Source organism: Cygnus atratus, chromosome 18, assembly GCF_013377495.2.
Source record: "Cygnus atratus isolate AKBS03 ecotype Queensland, Australia chromosome 18, CAtr_DNAZoo_HiC_assembly, whole genome shotgun sequence".
Classification (NCBI taxonomy): Eukaryota; Metazoa; Chordata; class Aves; order Anseriformes; family Anatidae; genus Cygnus; species Cygnus atratus.
The window spans coordinates 5905728-5922496 of NC_066379.1; the positions used below are offsets into that span (position 1 = coordinate 5905728).

At 43.6% G+C, this 16769-nt stretch overlaps 1 protein-coding gene across 3 annotated transcripts in view; it reads left to right on the forward strand.

Annotated features, from left to right (window-relative positions):
* Window positions 1-2039: 2039 nt before the first annotated feature.
* Window positions 2040-16769, forward strand: part of GRB2 (growth factor receptor bound protein 2) — a 54864-nt gene continuing 40134 nt past the window's right edge. The window contains exons 1-2 of one of the 3 annotated variants that reach the window (XM_035558869.2): window positions 2040-2262; window positions 11375-11601. In XM_035558869.2, coding sequence (XP_035414762.1) covers window positions 11524-11601 — 78 coding nt within the window. In that variant the 5' untranslated portion in view covers window positions 2040-2262; window positions 11375-11523. Of the gene's footprint in view, window positions 2263-6249; window positions 6352-11241; window positions 11602-16769 lie in introns of those variants that run through there. The other 2 variants (XM_035558868.2, XM_050714393.1) reach the window with 2 other exon arrangements.

Below are 16769 nucleotides of genomic sequence, written 5' to 3' on the forward strand. Positions count from 1 at the left end.
CAATATCCACTTATAAAAAAAAAAGTGAGATACTATATTCCTCTAAAGAATGAGATTCAGCCTTTTAGTAATAAACAGCATCTGCTTTGTTTTGCTTCCCAACTGAAAGGTAATTGAACTGACAATTTCAAGCTGTCCAGAAAATGACAGATGACTGAATTGGGAGTAGGAAGAAAGCAGAAGCCCTTTTGTACTAAAGAAAGGGAGATGGCACACTATAGTTGGGTCTGGTTCCCTTTTACGGATTTCTTTCAGAGCTTAAGCAGCTCAGGGTGACCCCAGCCAACTCATTTATTGTTTAATTTCTTAATGCCAGCAATGGCTATTACAGTTCCCAGGTAGAACAGCATTTACTATATAGTAATTTTTACAACAATCTTGTCCTTTCTTTGTGACCATAGAGACGTGGTATGGAAGATAATCTGCTCTTATTACATTCTCCCTACTTCTCAGATTTATTGTGAGACTCCTGGGTGGTTTTGGTTTGGACTTTTTTTTTGTTACTTTTGAGTATAAGCTAACTTTTTTCCTCCTGGTCTATAAAAGTCAGAACAGTCCGTGTTTGTGTTGCGTGGTGATTAAGCTGCTTCACAAGTGCTCTTGAGATCTCTACTGAGTGAATTGTGAGGCTGTTTTGGCAGATCAGCTGTTCTGTCTGGGTCACGAGCATCAACACTTATTTACTGCATTTGGGCAGATTCACAGAAATAGGCAGTCGTGATAACATTTCAATGTGTGAGGAAGCCGGAGCTGAACACTGGATGGTTTCTGAACAGGGAGAGCTGGCTGACGGTTACAGCAAGGCTCGTAAGAACTATACATTCTGTTCCAAATGCTGGTGAACATTGTGGCATTAGTTCGTTGTATGGCTTTGAACAAGCTCCCTACCTCTGTTCCCCTATTTGCAGAATATGGATATTTGTATTGTATGTATGCATGTACATCTATATCCCTTTGGTATTGTTGTCTTTATTGCTAACACAACTGCCAACTAAAATGAAACTAATATGTATTGAAGTACTTGTTCAGTCTATTCGCTATCCTGCTCTCCAAAGAATAGCCACAGAAAACACATTTGGATGTGTTCTAGTTTTGCTGTCTGATTGTTATTAGCACTCTCTCACAATGTTACAGATAGATGTGAAGAAATGTTCTACTTACACCAGAAACCTAGTTCGTTACGTTCTTTGATAAACTCTGCTAATATTGGTTAAATCTGGTAGACTCCATTAACAGGCCGAGCTTGTTCAATGACTGTCAGTTATTTCTATCTGTAAATAGTATCTGCAGGTTTGTTGCACGTGGTGCGACTTTCAGACTACAATGTAGATGCTAGGCTTTCCCAAGGTGTTTAGTCTCACTAGAGCAAGTCGTATTCATTTCTGTTGTGTCGCATTAGGTGTTTGGTGAAGCAACTTCAGCTCCAAACACCTAGTAAGTGGAGTAGTTCGGGTTTTTATGGTGAATGTCCCAGGCTTGATTTCTTAGGCTGAGGCCACCATTAGGGTTGATGTGAGGAGATGTTCATGGGCAAATCTCAGCAGCCCTGTTCCCAGCACTCCCTCCTTGCTGTGCTTACATTCCTGGCATTCCCCTATTTGCCGCACCCACTTCAGTCCTGCTCCTCAGAGGTATATAGCAAGTCAATTCTCCTCCAGCTGCCAGAACAGTCTTATGGCATTACATTTTCAGCTTGCCAGAAAATTGATCAGGACTATCTTGAGTTATCTAAGTCTATTCTACATTCCCCGTAGCAGATTGTCTAAATTGCTTTCAATGGGAGGAAGCTTTCTCTCTGGGCTCATACATCAGGCTGCTTATATACAGCTACAAGACACACAGCCTGATGCTTTGTGAACTGCAGAAATGTAATGCAGAATCGTGATGTGAACTTTTGATCTAAAGGTGATTGGAGCCAGTCAGGGTTTTGCTTTCAGGAAAAAAGTGTCACTACAGTTCTTTGAAATCAGGAAATGCGTCAGAGAAAGAAAGGTACATATTAGCATTGTATTTAATTATGCTTACTGTGCCAGAATCAGTTAGAAAATAGACTCATTGCAAAAGACACAGCTCCTAAAATTGGCAATTGTTTATTTTATTGTGTTCACGATGATAGCATATTCTCCTGTCTGAGGAGAGTGGGGCTAGGAACAAACGTCAAGACTGCAGAAAGGATGAAGTGAGACATCTTGGAGAGCTTGATTAGGAAGGAAAGTTCTCTGCCTGTGGTTCAGAAGGCACAGAAGCTGAAACACGTGGAAGGTAGGCTTAAATCACATTGTAACAAAATTATTTCAGAAGTTTGTCAAGAAGGTGACTTGTCTGTGAAAGAACAGTACTGATGAAGCAGGGACTTAACCAAAGCTGGAGGTTCTCGTGTTAAAGCTGGGATGTGATGTCTGGTTCCAGCAACCAACAAGTGGTTCTTACTCATGCTTAAGGGAATTACACCCACCCCATATTCTCTTGGACACTACCAGTATCTAATGTACTCAGATGTTAGATTTCTCTTTTTGAGTGATGAGAAACATTAAAGAATTTGACTCATACAACTTCCCATCATGTTAACATCTACAAATTAAGGTTGTACAAATTAAGGATCATGTGTGTGTTGTTTTCCACTCAAGCTTGGATTTTCCTTGTTGAAGTATCTGCTCCATCTGAGAGATGATAGCTTTCTCGAGCCCTAACAGTCTTGCACTATCACCAGAAAGATTCTGCTGTTGTTAACTTTGCTCACGATGTCTGTGGAACATAGAGACCACACTAGCTCATTCTTTCATTACTGTGTCAGTTCACAAGCTTTTAACTTGTGTTTGGCAATAGAGAGAACAGATATGAATCAAAGCTAGAGCAAATATTTTCTGACTATGAACCCTCTCTAAGTTCAGTAGCACTCCCAATAGCTCCCAGTTGCTCTTTTGTTTGAGGCAGAGGCCCCTGGGCTCCAATTTAGGCTCTGATGCTTAGTTTTCAAAACCACCTTTGAAGCTGTGTGTGTTGATGATATCAGCAAGCGGGAATGAGAGGTCACTTCTGTATTCCTTTGAATGAGAAGAAAGTCTAGAATATCTTCCTGGTTAGTACTTAGCTTCTTGCATCAGCTCTACAAGGAAGTATACTTAGTGCATCCAGCACCACTAAGATGGTGACAAAAACAAGGAACATGTACATTGTCTGTTAGTACATACCACGTTTGCTTGTCTGGAGGGGTATTATGTTAAGGTTTATGCAAAGTTCATGCATTTGCTGTGGCACTAGAAGTAGTAACCTCTAGATGACAGTGTGATTTCTGAGTCCTAATAACGTAGAAGTTTCCACAATGATTAAATTCCATGGCAAGGCCACAGACATTAGTGCAGCATAGGTTAAAGGTGGTGGTGAGGTAGGGCAGATACCACTATGGTTTGTGTTCAGTAACACTGCCATTAACATAACTGCTGTTGCTAACATTAAACTTCATGTCATCAGTAACTACTGTCTTTGGTCAGTAATACTGTATTAATATAAACATACCAAGCAGCAATTTTAAACCTTAAATGGCTACTAATGCAAAAATAAAGCTTCTAACAAATATTCCTTGAATCTATTAATAGCAAAAATCATACATTTATATCCCAAGACTGCTCTGAGGTGTTTAAAAAAGGATCCAAAAGAAATGTCAGGCACCAAGTTTTTTCTTACAACTTCTTAAAATACTCAGAACTAATCTTAGATTGATTTTATCACCACAAATGGTCATAGAAAATTCAAGCTATTCCTAGACTACAGAAGTGATTTGAAATTGATCCTCTAGCAAAACAATGTCTGTCTTTTTCACCCTTGCTTACAGCTATGCTGGAATTTCAGCTTTTGCTGCTGTGAAGCTGCACCGCATTTGTACAGTAAGTTGTATATATTTCTAAAGCATTAACTTGTTTGCAAGGAGGGGGGAACATTACATTAATTGGTTTGCAAACAAGTATATCTCAGCAACTTCTTTATCAGGAGTATCTTTCTATAGCACTTTGATCTGTATTTCTAAAATTTGTTGCTTGTTTGGTCTTCTAGGGCTGCCCTTTTAAAGTCAGGCAGCTGCAGCCTCTTAAAGTAGCTATCATTCAACTGGCAGCTGTTAGCCATGTCTGGCTTTTCAAGTCCAGCTAAAAGTACCTGCTATAACTTTTCTGAGAAGATGTTATTTAACTTTCAGAAGGCTTACTAAGATGTTCTAAATCCTTCCTTTGAGGTCATATGTGAAACCAGAGACTCAGTCTGTTCAAGCAACAAATACTGGGGACTTGAGGTATCTTGGAATCTAGCTCTGATTTCAGCGGTCTTTGTGTCATCCTAGTTGAATCACTTCTGCATCCGCAGAAAGAATGTCTGAAATATTTGTAACATCTTCAACTGCCATAGCTCTTTTTCTCCACCCTTTCCAGTTTTTGAACGAAGTATTAGGAGAATTCATACCTCCCCCTAACACCCAAATCTGGGAAGAAATTAGAGCCTCTTAAATACGATGCTATTAGGAGAAAATGATCTTGCAAAGGGTTTAAAGCACAGATTTCATCCAAAAATAACCTGTCATGAATCTTTATCAAGCTGCTTAAGCATTTAGAATGAGACTGTTACCAGACAATGTTTGCAGAGTATGGTTTGCAAGCAGAATCGTATGAGGTAACCATATACATTTTGATGTTATGTTAATTTTGGTGTGGATGAAACCATGACACCCCACCCCTTCAGAGCACAGCTGGGGAGATCAACCAGTGTGGTGGTTTATTTTAAAAAAAGTGGGTTTATTTGAAGGATGAAAATACACAACTGTCATAAAAACAAAGTACCAATTGTGTATGGCAGACTAAGATGTAGTCTTGAACCCAGTCTTTGGTCAGAGTAATCCTAAGCTTAAATGAGCAGAGATGTGATCTCTGCAGCTTACATCTTGATAACTGTGGTACATGCTATATTTAGCCCCCACATTCCCAGTTTCCCCATTGTTTCAGGGAGCGGGGGAGCGAGGAGCAACCTATTAAAAACAAACTTCTATAGTTGGCTTGTGGCTATCGCCGCTTGTTTCAGGAAAGTGGTAGGAGCCTGTTTGGTGTGAATGCCTCCTTTCAGGGGAGTGGGAATCATTATAGAAAGCCTCTGTTTTAGAAGCGAACTTTCCTCTCTAGAGCAAGAGGAGAATGTTTTATGTACTCTTTACCAAGAAACTGAGGCCTGATATTTACCTAGGCAACTGTTTTACCATATTGTAATTACAGCCTTTTAAAGCTAAAAGAACGAGAGGAGGGTCATATAGTTAACCCTGGGAATTAGATGCCTGTGCCATCTGAATTTTGCCCTCTGTGCGTGTTTTAATTGCACAGTGTGATCAGTTTTATTCCCTACAGCAAGGGTGCCTTGATCAGAGTGCAGAATAGACAGTAGCTGCTGCTCTACCGGGTGTGTTCTGTGCTCGGGAGTTGATGTGTGGCTCTACACCCTCTGAAAGCTGTGTTCAAACCCAGGCTGGGTAGCACAGCATTCCTGCCTAGGGGCAGTTCTCCCTGGTTGCTCCAGCTGTGCCCTCTACAATTACCTGAAAGGGAGTTGTGGGGAGCTGAGGGTCAGTGTCTTCTCACAGATAACCAGTGATAGGACTAGAGGGAATGGCCTCAAGTTGGTAAGGGGAGGCTTGGGTTGGAAATGAGGAGACATTTCTTCTCAGAAAGAGCGGTCAGGTGTTGGGATGCGTTGCCCAGGGAGGTGGTGGAGTCACCGTCTCTGGGGGTGTTCAAGGGAAGGTCGGACGTGGTGCTTGGGGACAGGGTTGGGCGGGTGGTGGTGGTGGTAGGGGGCGGCTGGACCAGGTGATCCTGGAGGTCTGTTCCAACCCTAACGATTTTAGGATCCTCAGTGGCTTTTTCCCTGTTAACCCCAGACCTTGTCAACCCCATGCTGCGGTGTAGACCGCCCTGCCTCACGGGCAGGTGGGGCCGCAGATAAATCAGGCAAATCCTTCGCTGAGGGGTTCCACCTCCCGGCACCCTCACCGGGGATAACCAGCACCTCCCCAACGCTTCACGGTTCACCCCTCAGCGCTCCCCGCCCACCACCGCGCATGCGCGGAGCCGCGAGCTCCCTCCCTCCTCCGGCAGAGGGGAGCGCGCAGGCGCGGGGCGGCGGGCGGCTGACAGGGGGCGGCTCTCGCGAGATTTGCTGCGGGGACGGCGGCGGCGGCGGAGCAGGCGCGGCGGGCGGGTGGGGGGGGGCGGCGGCGGCGGCTGAGGCGGCGCTGGAGGGGGCGGCCGGGCCGGGCCGCGTGGGGCCGGGCGGGCGGCGAGGAGCCTCGGGCGGGCCGGGGGACCCCAGAGCTGCTCGGTGAGTCAAAGCGGGGGGAGGGCGGCCGGGCACCGGGCCGCTGATTTCCTTCCCGCACGCACGCACACCCGGTCCGGTAGCCGGGGCGCTGAGGGGAAGGAAGGGGTCGGCCCGTGCCGGGCTCGGCTGCCCCGGGGTGCTGAGGGGAAGGAGGGAGGGAGGCTCCCGGTGTCGCGGCCTGGGCCCCGGGGGTGTTCCGTCTCTCGCCGCTGTGCGCCTCGGGGCTCGCCTCGGGCTTCCCGGGGCAGCGGGGCCGATCCCTGAGGGGTTGGCGGGGGGGAAAAGGGGGTCCTGGGCTCTAAGAGGGGAGGGTTAACGGCGGTCCTGGGCCGTAGAGAGGGAGGGAAGGAGGTCCTGGGCTCTAGAAGGTGGGGGGGAAAGGGAGTTCTCGGCTCTAGAGGGGAGCGGAAGGAGGTCCTGGGCTCTAGGGGGTGTGTGAAAGGGGGTCCTGGGCTCTAAAGAGGAGCGAGAGAAGGTCCTGGGCTCCAGGGAGGGGTTACCTGCAAGGCAGAGTGCCCTCAGGTGCTGCTGTCCTTCCTCGGGTCCCCCAGCCGGGCTGAGGCTTGTGTCTGGGGTCATTTTGCTTTGATGTGCATCGGTGGAGTGTTGTGTGCGGGTGGTTCTTGGGACTTATTTTTAATGTTCGTCCCAGAGTTCTGTAATTTCAGGCCACTTCCAAAGGTAAAAAGGTTGTGAATAGCCTGTAGGCAGGTTAACGTCCATACCTTCCTTTCTTCTAAGACCTTTTGTGTCATGCTTCAAGTGTGAGTTTTTGAGAGAGAAAGACGCCTCTCTTAGCCTTCTCTTTCTCTTCTGTACTTCCTGCTTGAGATTCTCTGTTGGTTTTATGTGATAAGGTGTAACTTGCCAATATAGTTTAAAATAATCTATAGAGGACAAGGGTACTGTCTGAGCAACTCACACAACATCTGACTCCAGATAGAGATCTCTTTTACAACCTAAAGAGAAAATAGTCTGTAGCGCAGTTAATAACTGGAAGAGCTATTCATAACTCAAATAGAGTGTTTAGGGAAGTCAGTTCCTTGTTTTAAAGATTATGAAATGCTGTCTGTCAAGGGCCCGTATTTGAAGGGTCCCAGATTGTTAACATCTTTCAAACATGACATTGTCTGTAATCCATGTCTGCACAAACTTTGGATATTGAGAATTTGTGCCAAAAATGGCCTTTGAATTATTACAGTCTCTTACAACAATCAAGTAATTTAGTGTTTTAAGTGTTTCATAATACCCGGGAAGCTTGTAACATTTAGTCTTGCTTTATACAGTTTAAAATAAGAAAGTGACAATAAATAATTTCTGCTAGAGCTGAAGTTTTTTATTACTTGATAAAATGATTTGATCTGATAAATATTATCTGCTTTGTACTGCAGCTTAGTTCTGTGATATCTGGACTTAAGACAAGGCATACTTAAGGAAATTGAAATGTATTAAGCTAATAGGCCTTGAGTATCATTTATTACCCTGAATGTTCTGGCTTTTATATGTTGATAACTTAATTTATATTTTACCTGGTTAGTTTGTAATGCTATATTTCCTTATTTGGCTAATTTGAATCAGGGCTCTGCCCTTATGATTTCTTCTTTCTATTCTTTTGTTTAGAGCTGACACTTAACATTTCTGCATGTCTTCCAGATGATGTATCCATACGTTTTTGTTTCCACCACCCTCAGTAATGTTTTGTCCTATAACAGATGATGAAGCTTAGGATCTGATTCTTTGCAAAATCTTCCACTGAATGTATCTTCTTACTTTGGCTTTTCTAAACTGTCTGTTCTTCTGTTCCTGCCCGTATTACTTTCCAGAAGAACAGTGAAAAGATTGAAGTTAGAAAGCTGTCATCTGCTATAAAATCTGTGAGAGCAGCATAAAAAGCCTACCTTTGCCTATGTGTTTTTTGAAATATCCGTTGAAAAGATCATGAGAATTGTTTCCGGTTGGCTACAGCGGGGAGGTTTGTATTTATAATTACTTATATTCCTTCCTGAGCTGCAGCACTGTATTGCAAATAAAAGCTTGCAGTCAGCTGCATCTTCTACCTTTTCTTCCTCATCCATTTTCTTCCTCATCCTCCCCGATTTTTTTTTAAAAGCAAAACACGGTGAGGTGAGAGGTGATAAACATACTGATATTTTGGTAAATCTTAGTGGCTGCTCTAGTAAGATCATCTGTTAATTCTTGTAACTGTGCTCACTGGATTCGTATCCTGACTGTGCTTCACTCTTACCTATCTTATCCTATTTGGAGTTTGTGGACCTAAGGTACAGTAGGCTTTGCAACGTGTCCTCTTTCCTGGCAGTCTGCCTAAAGCAAATACCTACAGCTGTGCTCTCAGTTGGCAGAGACCTAGCACAAGCCACTTCCCCAGTAAGCTATTTTTTTCCCTTGTGCAGTAGGTTTCTTTTATTGCAATGGTTGTGTGGCTGACTGTCTCTAGGCTCTTACTGAATAAGGTTAGCGCGCAGCAAATGCTTCCTAAATGACTTTAAGGGAATTGGTGTTCTGAGTTTACCATTTTTTTGGTGTTTTCTGCGTATGTATCTTGGTTTAATATTTTCGAAGCTTTTCCCTAATTTCCGTATAGCTTTGTGCCTAAACTTGAGCTATGCTTTTGCCTAAAGTCTTGATGGTTAAAGTTTTGTTCTACATTGCAGCAGCTGTTAGTATCGTTACCTAGAAACGTAACTCTTCTATATGCTGACAATACATATGATGGTGGTAGTAATACGAATGCATGCTTAAAAAGAAAATTACGTGATGAATCTCTTTCATCTTAAATTGTTCTGGAATATTTCCCACTGTTGTACTATTGCTGAGCTCAGGAAAATGCCAGTGTAGTTCTTGGAAGTGCTGCATCAGTTCCCCCCCCCCCCAAAAAAAAAAAAAGTTGGGTATTAACTCCTTCAGTAAAAAAAAAATAAAATAATTTTAGATGCTAGTAAAGTGCTGGGTAGCAATGCTTGTGTACCCCCAAAGAGAGGAGCGTTTACCAGCTGGCAGTAGTTTCCATCTCTAGATGTATGTTAAGCCCATAATGTTTTGTCCGGGTTGTGCAACTTGCTTTTATGCTCTTCGATTTTGATTCTCGGGTTTGCAAGGAGTGTTCCCTTAGCTGATGGCGTTTGCATGCGTATGATGATACGCAGCTTGAAATGTAGCATTGAGCTTTTTGAAACCCAGAAATGTTGCAGCTATATTTATCCTTTTAAGAAGGAATAGAAACTCGGCTGTGTTTACCATGAAGCGTACAGGACTTACTGACAATACGCTTGAACGAGTGTTTGCATTTTCCATCGCTTCGTATGCGGTCATTTCGTGTTGCACCTTGATATTGCTGGAACAGCAGAAAATGGTAAAAACACATCAGTTTAAAAAAAATAGGTCAGGTTATAAAGATGAGGAGATGGGGAACCAAACGTAGTAGAGGCTGGCAAAGGGCAAGCGTTCCTGGCGCAAGGAAGTTATTGCTGCTGTTTGTATGTGTATGTTCATTCAGTATGGAAGGCTGATGTCAGGAAAACAGATTTTTTAATCAATATCAAAACTTAAGCATTTTAGAGTCATCAAAGTGTAACTCAATTAAAACCAAAAAGCGTGTCCTTTTATTATGTGTATTGGCCAAAGCTTGGATCCTGTATATTTATTTCTAGTACTTCCAGCAGCACAGGCAGATCGTTCTGTGTGATCCTTGTGGCTATTGACAGCCTTGTCAGCCTTACTGATGTTTCGGTCGGGCTGTTTAGGTGTTCAAAAGAAAATCCCAAACCCTGTCCATGTGGGGACTTGACTGAGGTGTTCCTTTTTTGACATAGGTACACCTGTAAATATCAGTGATAGAAATCTTAGTTCTGTTTTTTTTTTCTTTTGCCTTAAGCTTCGTTATTCTTTAAGGATGTGGAGCTAAAGATTGGCCAAGCATGGGACTTGCGGAATATAAGCATATTAATTTGCTCAACTGCATTTATGTAAGGCGGATTTTTTTTCCCCAAAAGGAGAAAATACTATTGCCATATGCTGCCTTTGCATGTAGCAGTGCTCTTTCTGGGCCATAACCACAAAGACCGAATTAGCAGGTGCGTGGGTTAACTGGTGTTTGTCAGATCTTTTCTGTCTTGGATTGTCATTGACAAGGATCAGCTCTCTGCTGATTCTTCCAAGTGATAAATTCATGGCGGTTTTTAATTCGCTATCTTACTTGACTTCTTTCTGATCCCTTACCTTCTCTGCTATCAAATGAAGCTGGGCTCTGATGAAATCCCCCCTGTTCTGAGATCAGGGTTTATTGTCAAGGCCTTCAGATGGTTTCAGCGTCTATATACGTGATGCCAAATTTGGTGGCATTTTTTCTGGGGCTGGAAGAGATGCTGCCTCGACCTTGCTGATTTTCACGCTGTGCTTCTGAAGATCTTTGGGTTTATGTTTTGACGTGTTGGGCTGCTCGAGACGCTGGAATTTCAGGAAGGTTGCTTTTATGTCAGACCGAGCCCTGACTTTGTCTACGTGTAGATTCTTTCAGGGCGCTTTTTGCTAGCCATTTCTTGCCGAGAACCAGGAGCAGTATCTGTGCTTTATCTCATATTCAAATCGATACAGGCTGTATGAATGGGGAAAAAAAAAAAAAGGAAACCAGCGGGCGTCAACCGCGTGTGCCCGCCGTGGCGTAGCGAGCGGGCTGCCCCTCCGGTGCCTCCCCACCGCGCTGCGAGCCCTGCGCTTCGCCCTGCTCCCCCGGGGCGCTCCGGGGGCGGCTCTCCCCGGGGCTCCGCCGGGCGGGAGGGGGCCGGGCCCTGCCCCAGCCCCTGCCCGGGCTCCCCGGGGCCGCCTCCCGGGCTCCTGCCGGCCATTGGCCGCGGGCCGTGTCACTCGGCGAGCCGGGCCTGCGGGAGGGAAGGGGAGGAAGCGGCGGCCGAGCCGCGCCGGGCGGAGGGGAGAGGCTCTGGGCGCGGCCCCGGCCCTCGCTCCGTGCCACTTCCCCCTAATGGCCCGTCTCTTCCTCCCCCTCTAGGGCGGATCGACCCCCGGCCTCTCCTGTATGCGCCAGGCGGCGCCGGAGCCTCGGACGGAGCCGGGCCGCGGGAGGGCTGAGCCGGGAGCAGCCGCGGAGGCTGCGGGGAGCGCTTCCTTCCCACCGGGAGCCGCAGCCCCAGCCCCAGCATGGAAGCCATCGCCAAGTACGACTTCAAAGCCACGGCGGATGACGAGCTGAGCTTCAAACGGGGAGATATCCTTAAGGTGAGTGGAGGGGAAGGGCTCGGGGCTCGCGCTCTGGCCCTCGGCTTTTCGGCTCCTCAGTCTGGTGAGTCGCTTCCTGTCCCTCTGTTGAGTCCCCAGCGATTGCCAGCTCCTTTTGATAGGGTACCTAAACGTTTCCTCGAGCCCAGTCTGACCTCTTTAAAAGCAGGAGATGCTGTTCTGTTGCTGTGTTAAGCATACATCCCAAAGTCTCTCTTCTCTTCTGAGCCTGGAATATTTGAAAACTCAGTCTTAAACACAGTGGCGAATAAGCAGAAGTACAAGACAGCGGGCTCTGCACTGAGTTCCTTTCTCTGTGAGGATACCCTTCAATGTATTCAAGATCAGTTTGGTGCTCCTTTCCTTTGACTTCTGCCAAAGATTCCAGTATCAAAGAATTGTGATTAGAATATTTCTCAGTAGGTAATCATTTAGCATCAGTCTGCCAAATAATGGTGCTGAACTTTATCTTCAGACCTGATGAACTCAAGTGATAAGCTTGTGACTGAATATTTAATGGATCTGTGCAGATGGAAGTGGATGTTGGAGTGCATTAGAGGAATTTTGGTCTGTAGTTCTTTCAATTTATCAAAGGCTTTAAGAATTCATCTTTAGAATTTGAGAAACACCGGAGTTTCTAAGACTGTAATTAAAATAACACACAGAACAAGCCCAAAATTTTGGTTGTGGAGGAAGTAAAACATAAACCCCGTAATGATTTGTTCTCAGCAAAGCATAGTTCTGAGCTGTGTTGCTTCCAAGTAGTAAGAGCATTATTGCAGAGTGTATTAATGGAGTTTCATTCAGAGTCAGTATTTCTCTGTAAATGTAAAAGATGGGCTTACCTTCCTACTGTGATGCATTTACTATTCAAGTATTTTAAGATGCTGCTTTCTAAAATGCTTTGAGAAGAAACTGCTTTGAGAGGTGCCTATCTCGCAGATGTTAGGCTGTAACTTTGTGTGTGCTGACAAATCAACTCCTGCAGACCTCAATGCGATTACTCATCTGCTCAAAATTTTTACGAGAGAAGGGCTTGATTTAGCTACTATTTTAAGATAAGTTGGAAAAAGTCCTCTATGTATACACTTAATATACTTCTTCTAGAGCTGGTATTTCAATAACAAAATGTGACTGTTAGAAATGCAGTAATATCGTGTGGCTGTTGACAATGGCAGCAAGAATGTATCCTGCTTTGAAATTGTTCTCTTAGAATAATTGCATCTGTATGTGTCTTCCACATCCCTGGCCCATAATTGACCTAAAAATGCCTGTTAGATCTGCACACCTCAATTCCCATGTTCATGTAATAACCTTTTGCCGTTTTTAAACGTTCAAAACTTCAAAATGCTAGATTTCTTTTGTGATAACCTAACAATCATTTTTCTATTTTGGGTCGCTACTAGCTGCCTTTGGCTTTTATAGTGTATTTGAAGAAGGGCACAGCTGAAGTAAGCTTGTAGAAAGTGCTGAACAGGAAGGAAAACATGAATATAGTGAAGTACAGTTTATTTTAAAGTGTATTCTTCGTTATTTTGAGCTAGTTTGGTATAGGTGTTTGCTGAAGTACATGAGAAATGTCTTGTGTAATGTTTGTATTCATTTAAAAATATTTTCCTCTCTAAGAATTAAAGGGAAAATAACTTTTTTAGACTTCTGAATGTTTTGTCTGTACTAAAACTGCTGCTTGTAGTAAAATGTGCTTGAATCTTTGCCACTTGATGTCATCTCGTAGATACAAATTCTGTCATGATAGTAGAAACATGCCGATACGTATGCACTTACATCACATTAATCACTGTATTTTTCCTAGAATACAGGGATTTTCCTACTCTACACAAAACCTAGGCTGAACACTTCCGCAAAGCTATGATGAGCAGTTCACAAAACTTTTATTTCTTTTTTGCTTATATTCTGAAAATACACATTTTACATATTTACTTCATAGATGAGTAAACTGAGGCCTAGAAATGATGATTTGCTCAAGATCGTCGCTAAAGTTACTGGAAAATCCAAGAGTTTCAGGGATCTTTTTTCAGCATCCAGTCGTAGTGAGTTTGTGTGGTGTGGGAAGGTTCTCTGCATAAAGCTGGCAGACTTCAGAGAAATAAGCCAACAGCTATTAGAATTGTTACAGTTCATTTTATTCAGACTGACAAGCTTCTGTGGTAAATTGTCATTTTGAAAGTCTGGTCCACTTCAAAAGCATTTCAGTTTGTGGAAATTAATTTTCATCAGGCATGCCAGATCTGTTTTGTTAGTACTTCACTCATGACTGAGAAGTCTCAGGGTATCCCATTTGCGTGCCTCGTGATCAGTCTTATTTATTAAGTCAATCCTGCTGCCCTCAAATGAGTGACGGAAGAGAAATAAACTTGTAGGATGTTGAATGCAGCTGCACACTTCAGTGTTTAAATATCCTTTGAGGCACACGCATAACTTCACATGTCTAGTGAAGATTTCTACTAAGGCTGGTGTTTACACAGCTTTGGAAAGTCAAGGTAATTTGGGATGTAAGATGATGGCAAAAAATTGTTTTGTAGAGAAATGTTGCACCTTAACTACGCTAAGGAAGGAACAAAATCTATAACCCTTTACTTCCCACTCCTTAAAAGTTCACGTTTCTGTCTGTGGGGAGAGAAGGCAAAGATGCACGCTGCCTGACTCCATCTGATTTCAGCAGATAACTTGGCTATGATGTCATGGTGCCATTATTGCTGCGTGCCCACAGATTCTGGACTTGATTGAACAGCATTTGAACTGGAGCCATTAGGCTGGTTGTTAGTAATCTTGTGGCCGGGATCCAGAAGTGAGTGAAGATAGTTGACCTTTGACTTGCAATTGTAAAACAGCTGAGTGAAGAGGAAAAGTGCTTGGCCTTTTCTTTTGTGGGCGATACATGGTAAAAGCAGCTTCTATAATTTTGTAACCCTGGCAGTACATTGGATCCTGATACTCTTTTGTTTAGTGATTCTCCAGCAGTGTGTGGTATTGCCATTCAGGAGATACAAACTGACAGCTTGCTTTAAAGCTTTTAATATGCTAAATGCTACTTGCCTAGCTTTTCCCAAAGGAAGGAAAGGTTGCTGTTCCCTTCTGTGTCCTCCGGTTGTAGTACAGTGCTGCAGCTTTCGAGATCACCATTTTTTTTCATGTACTGGGTGGCAGCTTCACAAAACGTGTTAGTGACTGATCCCATCAAAGGTGTGAAGCCAGCCTGTCCCATTATTTAAAAAGAAAAAAAAAGTTTGAAGGATTCCTGCTTGAAATTTTGATTTACTCTTTTACTTCAAGTAGCTGACAGCCGTCACAATGCTTTTTCAGTCTTTTCCCCTTTCACTTGCTGTGTTTGTTGATGTTGAGACTAATTAACTTCAGTTTCTGTATATATTTGTCGTTCAAGTTCTGTGTCCCCAAAAACTAATGTATTTCTAGCAGCTTCTGCTTTGTTGGCCTTTGTGCTAGCTGGCAAGTGTCCAGACCTAAAGTGTGCTGATGTTTGCTGGTGGTTTGGCAAGAGTAGAGTGGGAAGAATAGAAAAATCATCTGATACAACTAGCCAGGGCCTCTTTGCTCTATTCTTCCTCCATCTAATCTGAAGTGTACAGTTTAATATGATGGTACTCTGATAACTGTTCTGCATTGGTATTACAAAATCACTAATCATTCATGAATATCCTGAATATTGGATTGATTTAAAAAATATATATGTTTATACACACACACACACACACCACTGCTCCATTTCCTCTTTTTCCTTCTTCTTTCCCAGGGTTGAGGCATAGCTGGAAAGTGATCATCTGAAGAAGTAAATAAGTTCCTGTTTTCAGTGGTGGTCAGCATAATTCAGGGGTACTGACTGACTCTTGATGAGTAAAATTATTCAGATGGCGCTTTAAGTAGAGGACCTTTATCAGCTTTAATTTGGGGGTTCTGACTTTGTGGGACACGCAAACCAGCTTCCCTGTATACTAAAAGAAGGAATTCCGTGGTAGGAATTGATTATTTGAGAATTCCATTCAGCAAAGTCAAGATTTTTGTCCTACTCTGAACACTTGACAGTCACCTCAGGTTCTGTTCATGTGATTGTTTACCACCAGATGTATTTTCTTTCCGTTGTTTTTCACAGGATTGTTTGCAAACAGTTGATGCTGAGATGGCATTTTCAGTTCCTGCATGAAAACCACTTTTTTTGTCTGTAGGCAATGAAACAGTTTTGAACTGAGGGAGGGGTGTGATGACCAAAGACGGCATGGCCTCCCTTCTCGTCTTCCTTGTCCCTTGTCTTTTACCTCACCTGCATTGGCCATTTTGTAGCGGTGTCAGTGATAGAGAGTTGAAATGCATGGCTTGCAGAAGGGTAATGCAGAGATGGTTTTTTTCCCGTTATGGGTGAAATTGTCTTCACTCTCATCCTTCTCCGTTTCTTCCTATGCATCCCCTTCATCTTCCCAATTTTTTGTCAGGGGATGGACTCAGTGTAGTCTTGATGTTTTTAATATGTGCAAAACAGTTTTCTGAATCAGCAATTCATGTGTATTGCAAGCACTGCGTGCTTTCTAGTGAAATAGGTCAAATATTAGAACAGGTTGCCTCGAAGCTGTGGAATCCTGTCCTCCTGTCCTCGGAGCTCTCCAGACAAGTCCTTGAGCAATCTGAGTAGACTTGCTTTGAGCACCAGGCTGAATTGGGTGACTCCTAGAGGCCCTTCCAACCTACGTTATTCTGACTTAGCTGCGAGTGGCAACTCCCTGGTACGTGACGATTGATTTGTAAACGTGTGCTAAGGTCGTGTTCCTTGGCAGGTGTCCTTGAGTGAAGGTGGTGTCATCGGTACGTCACCAGTATTGTGATCTAAGAGAACAAAACTGTCAGAAAATTAGAGACTCACAAAGTACGTAGCAGGATCTCTTTAAAATTGTAGCTATAAGAGGGTTTGTTCTTCTCCTGGTCTATCACAAACTGTTCAGTGCTTATGTTTTTACTATGAACTCTCAAATATTGTTCCCTTGATGTCTGGTAGTAGCCAGAAGCTGGGATGCTTTTTAGCAGCCAGCTTCCCTAGGCATCAGGGTAAGGCTTGTGGGGAGGAACTACCTAACCTTCACGAGGTGTATGTGCGCAGAAGGGGAAAAATGCTTGTGTTCTGCACTGGTAGAAGAGCACAA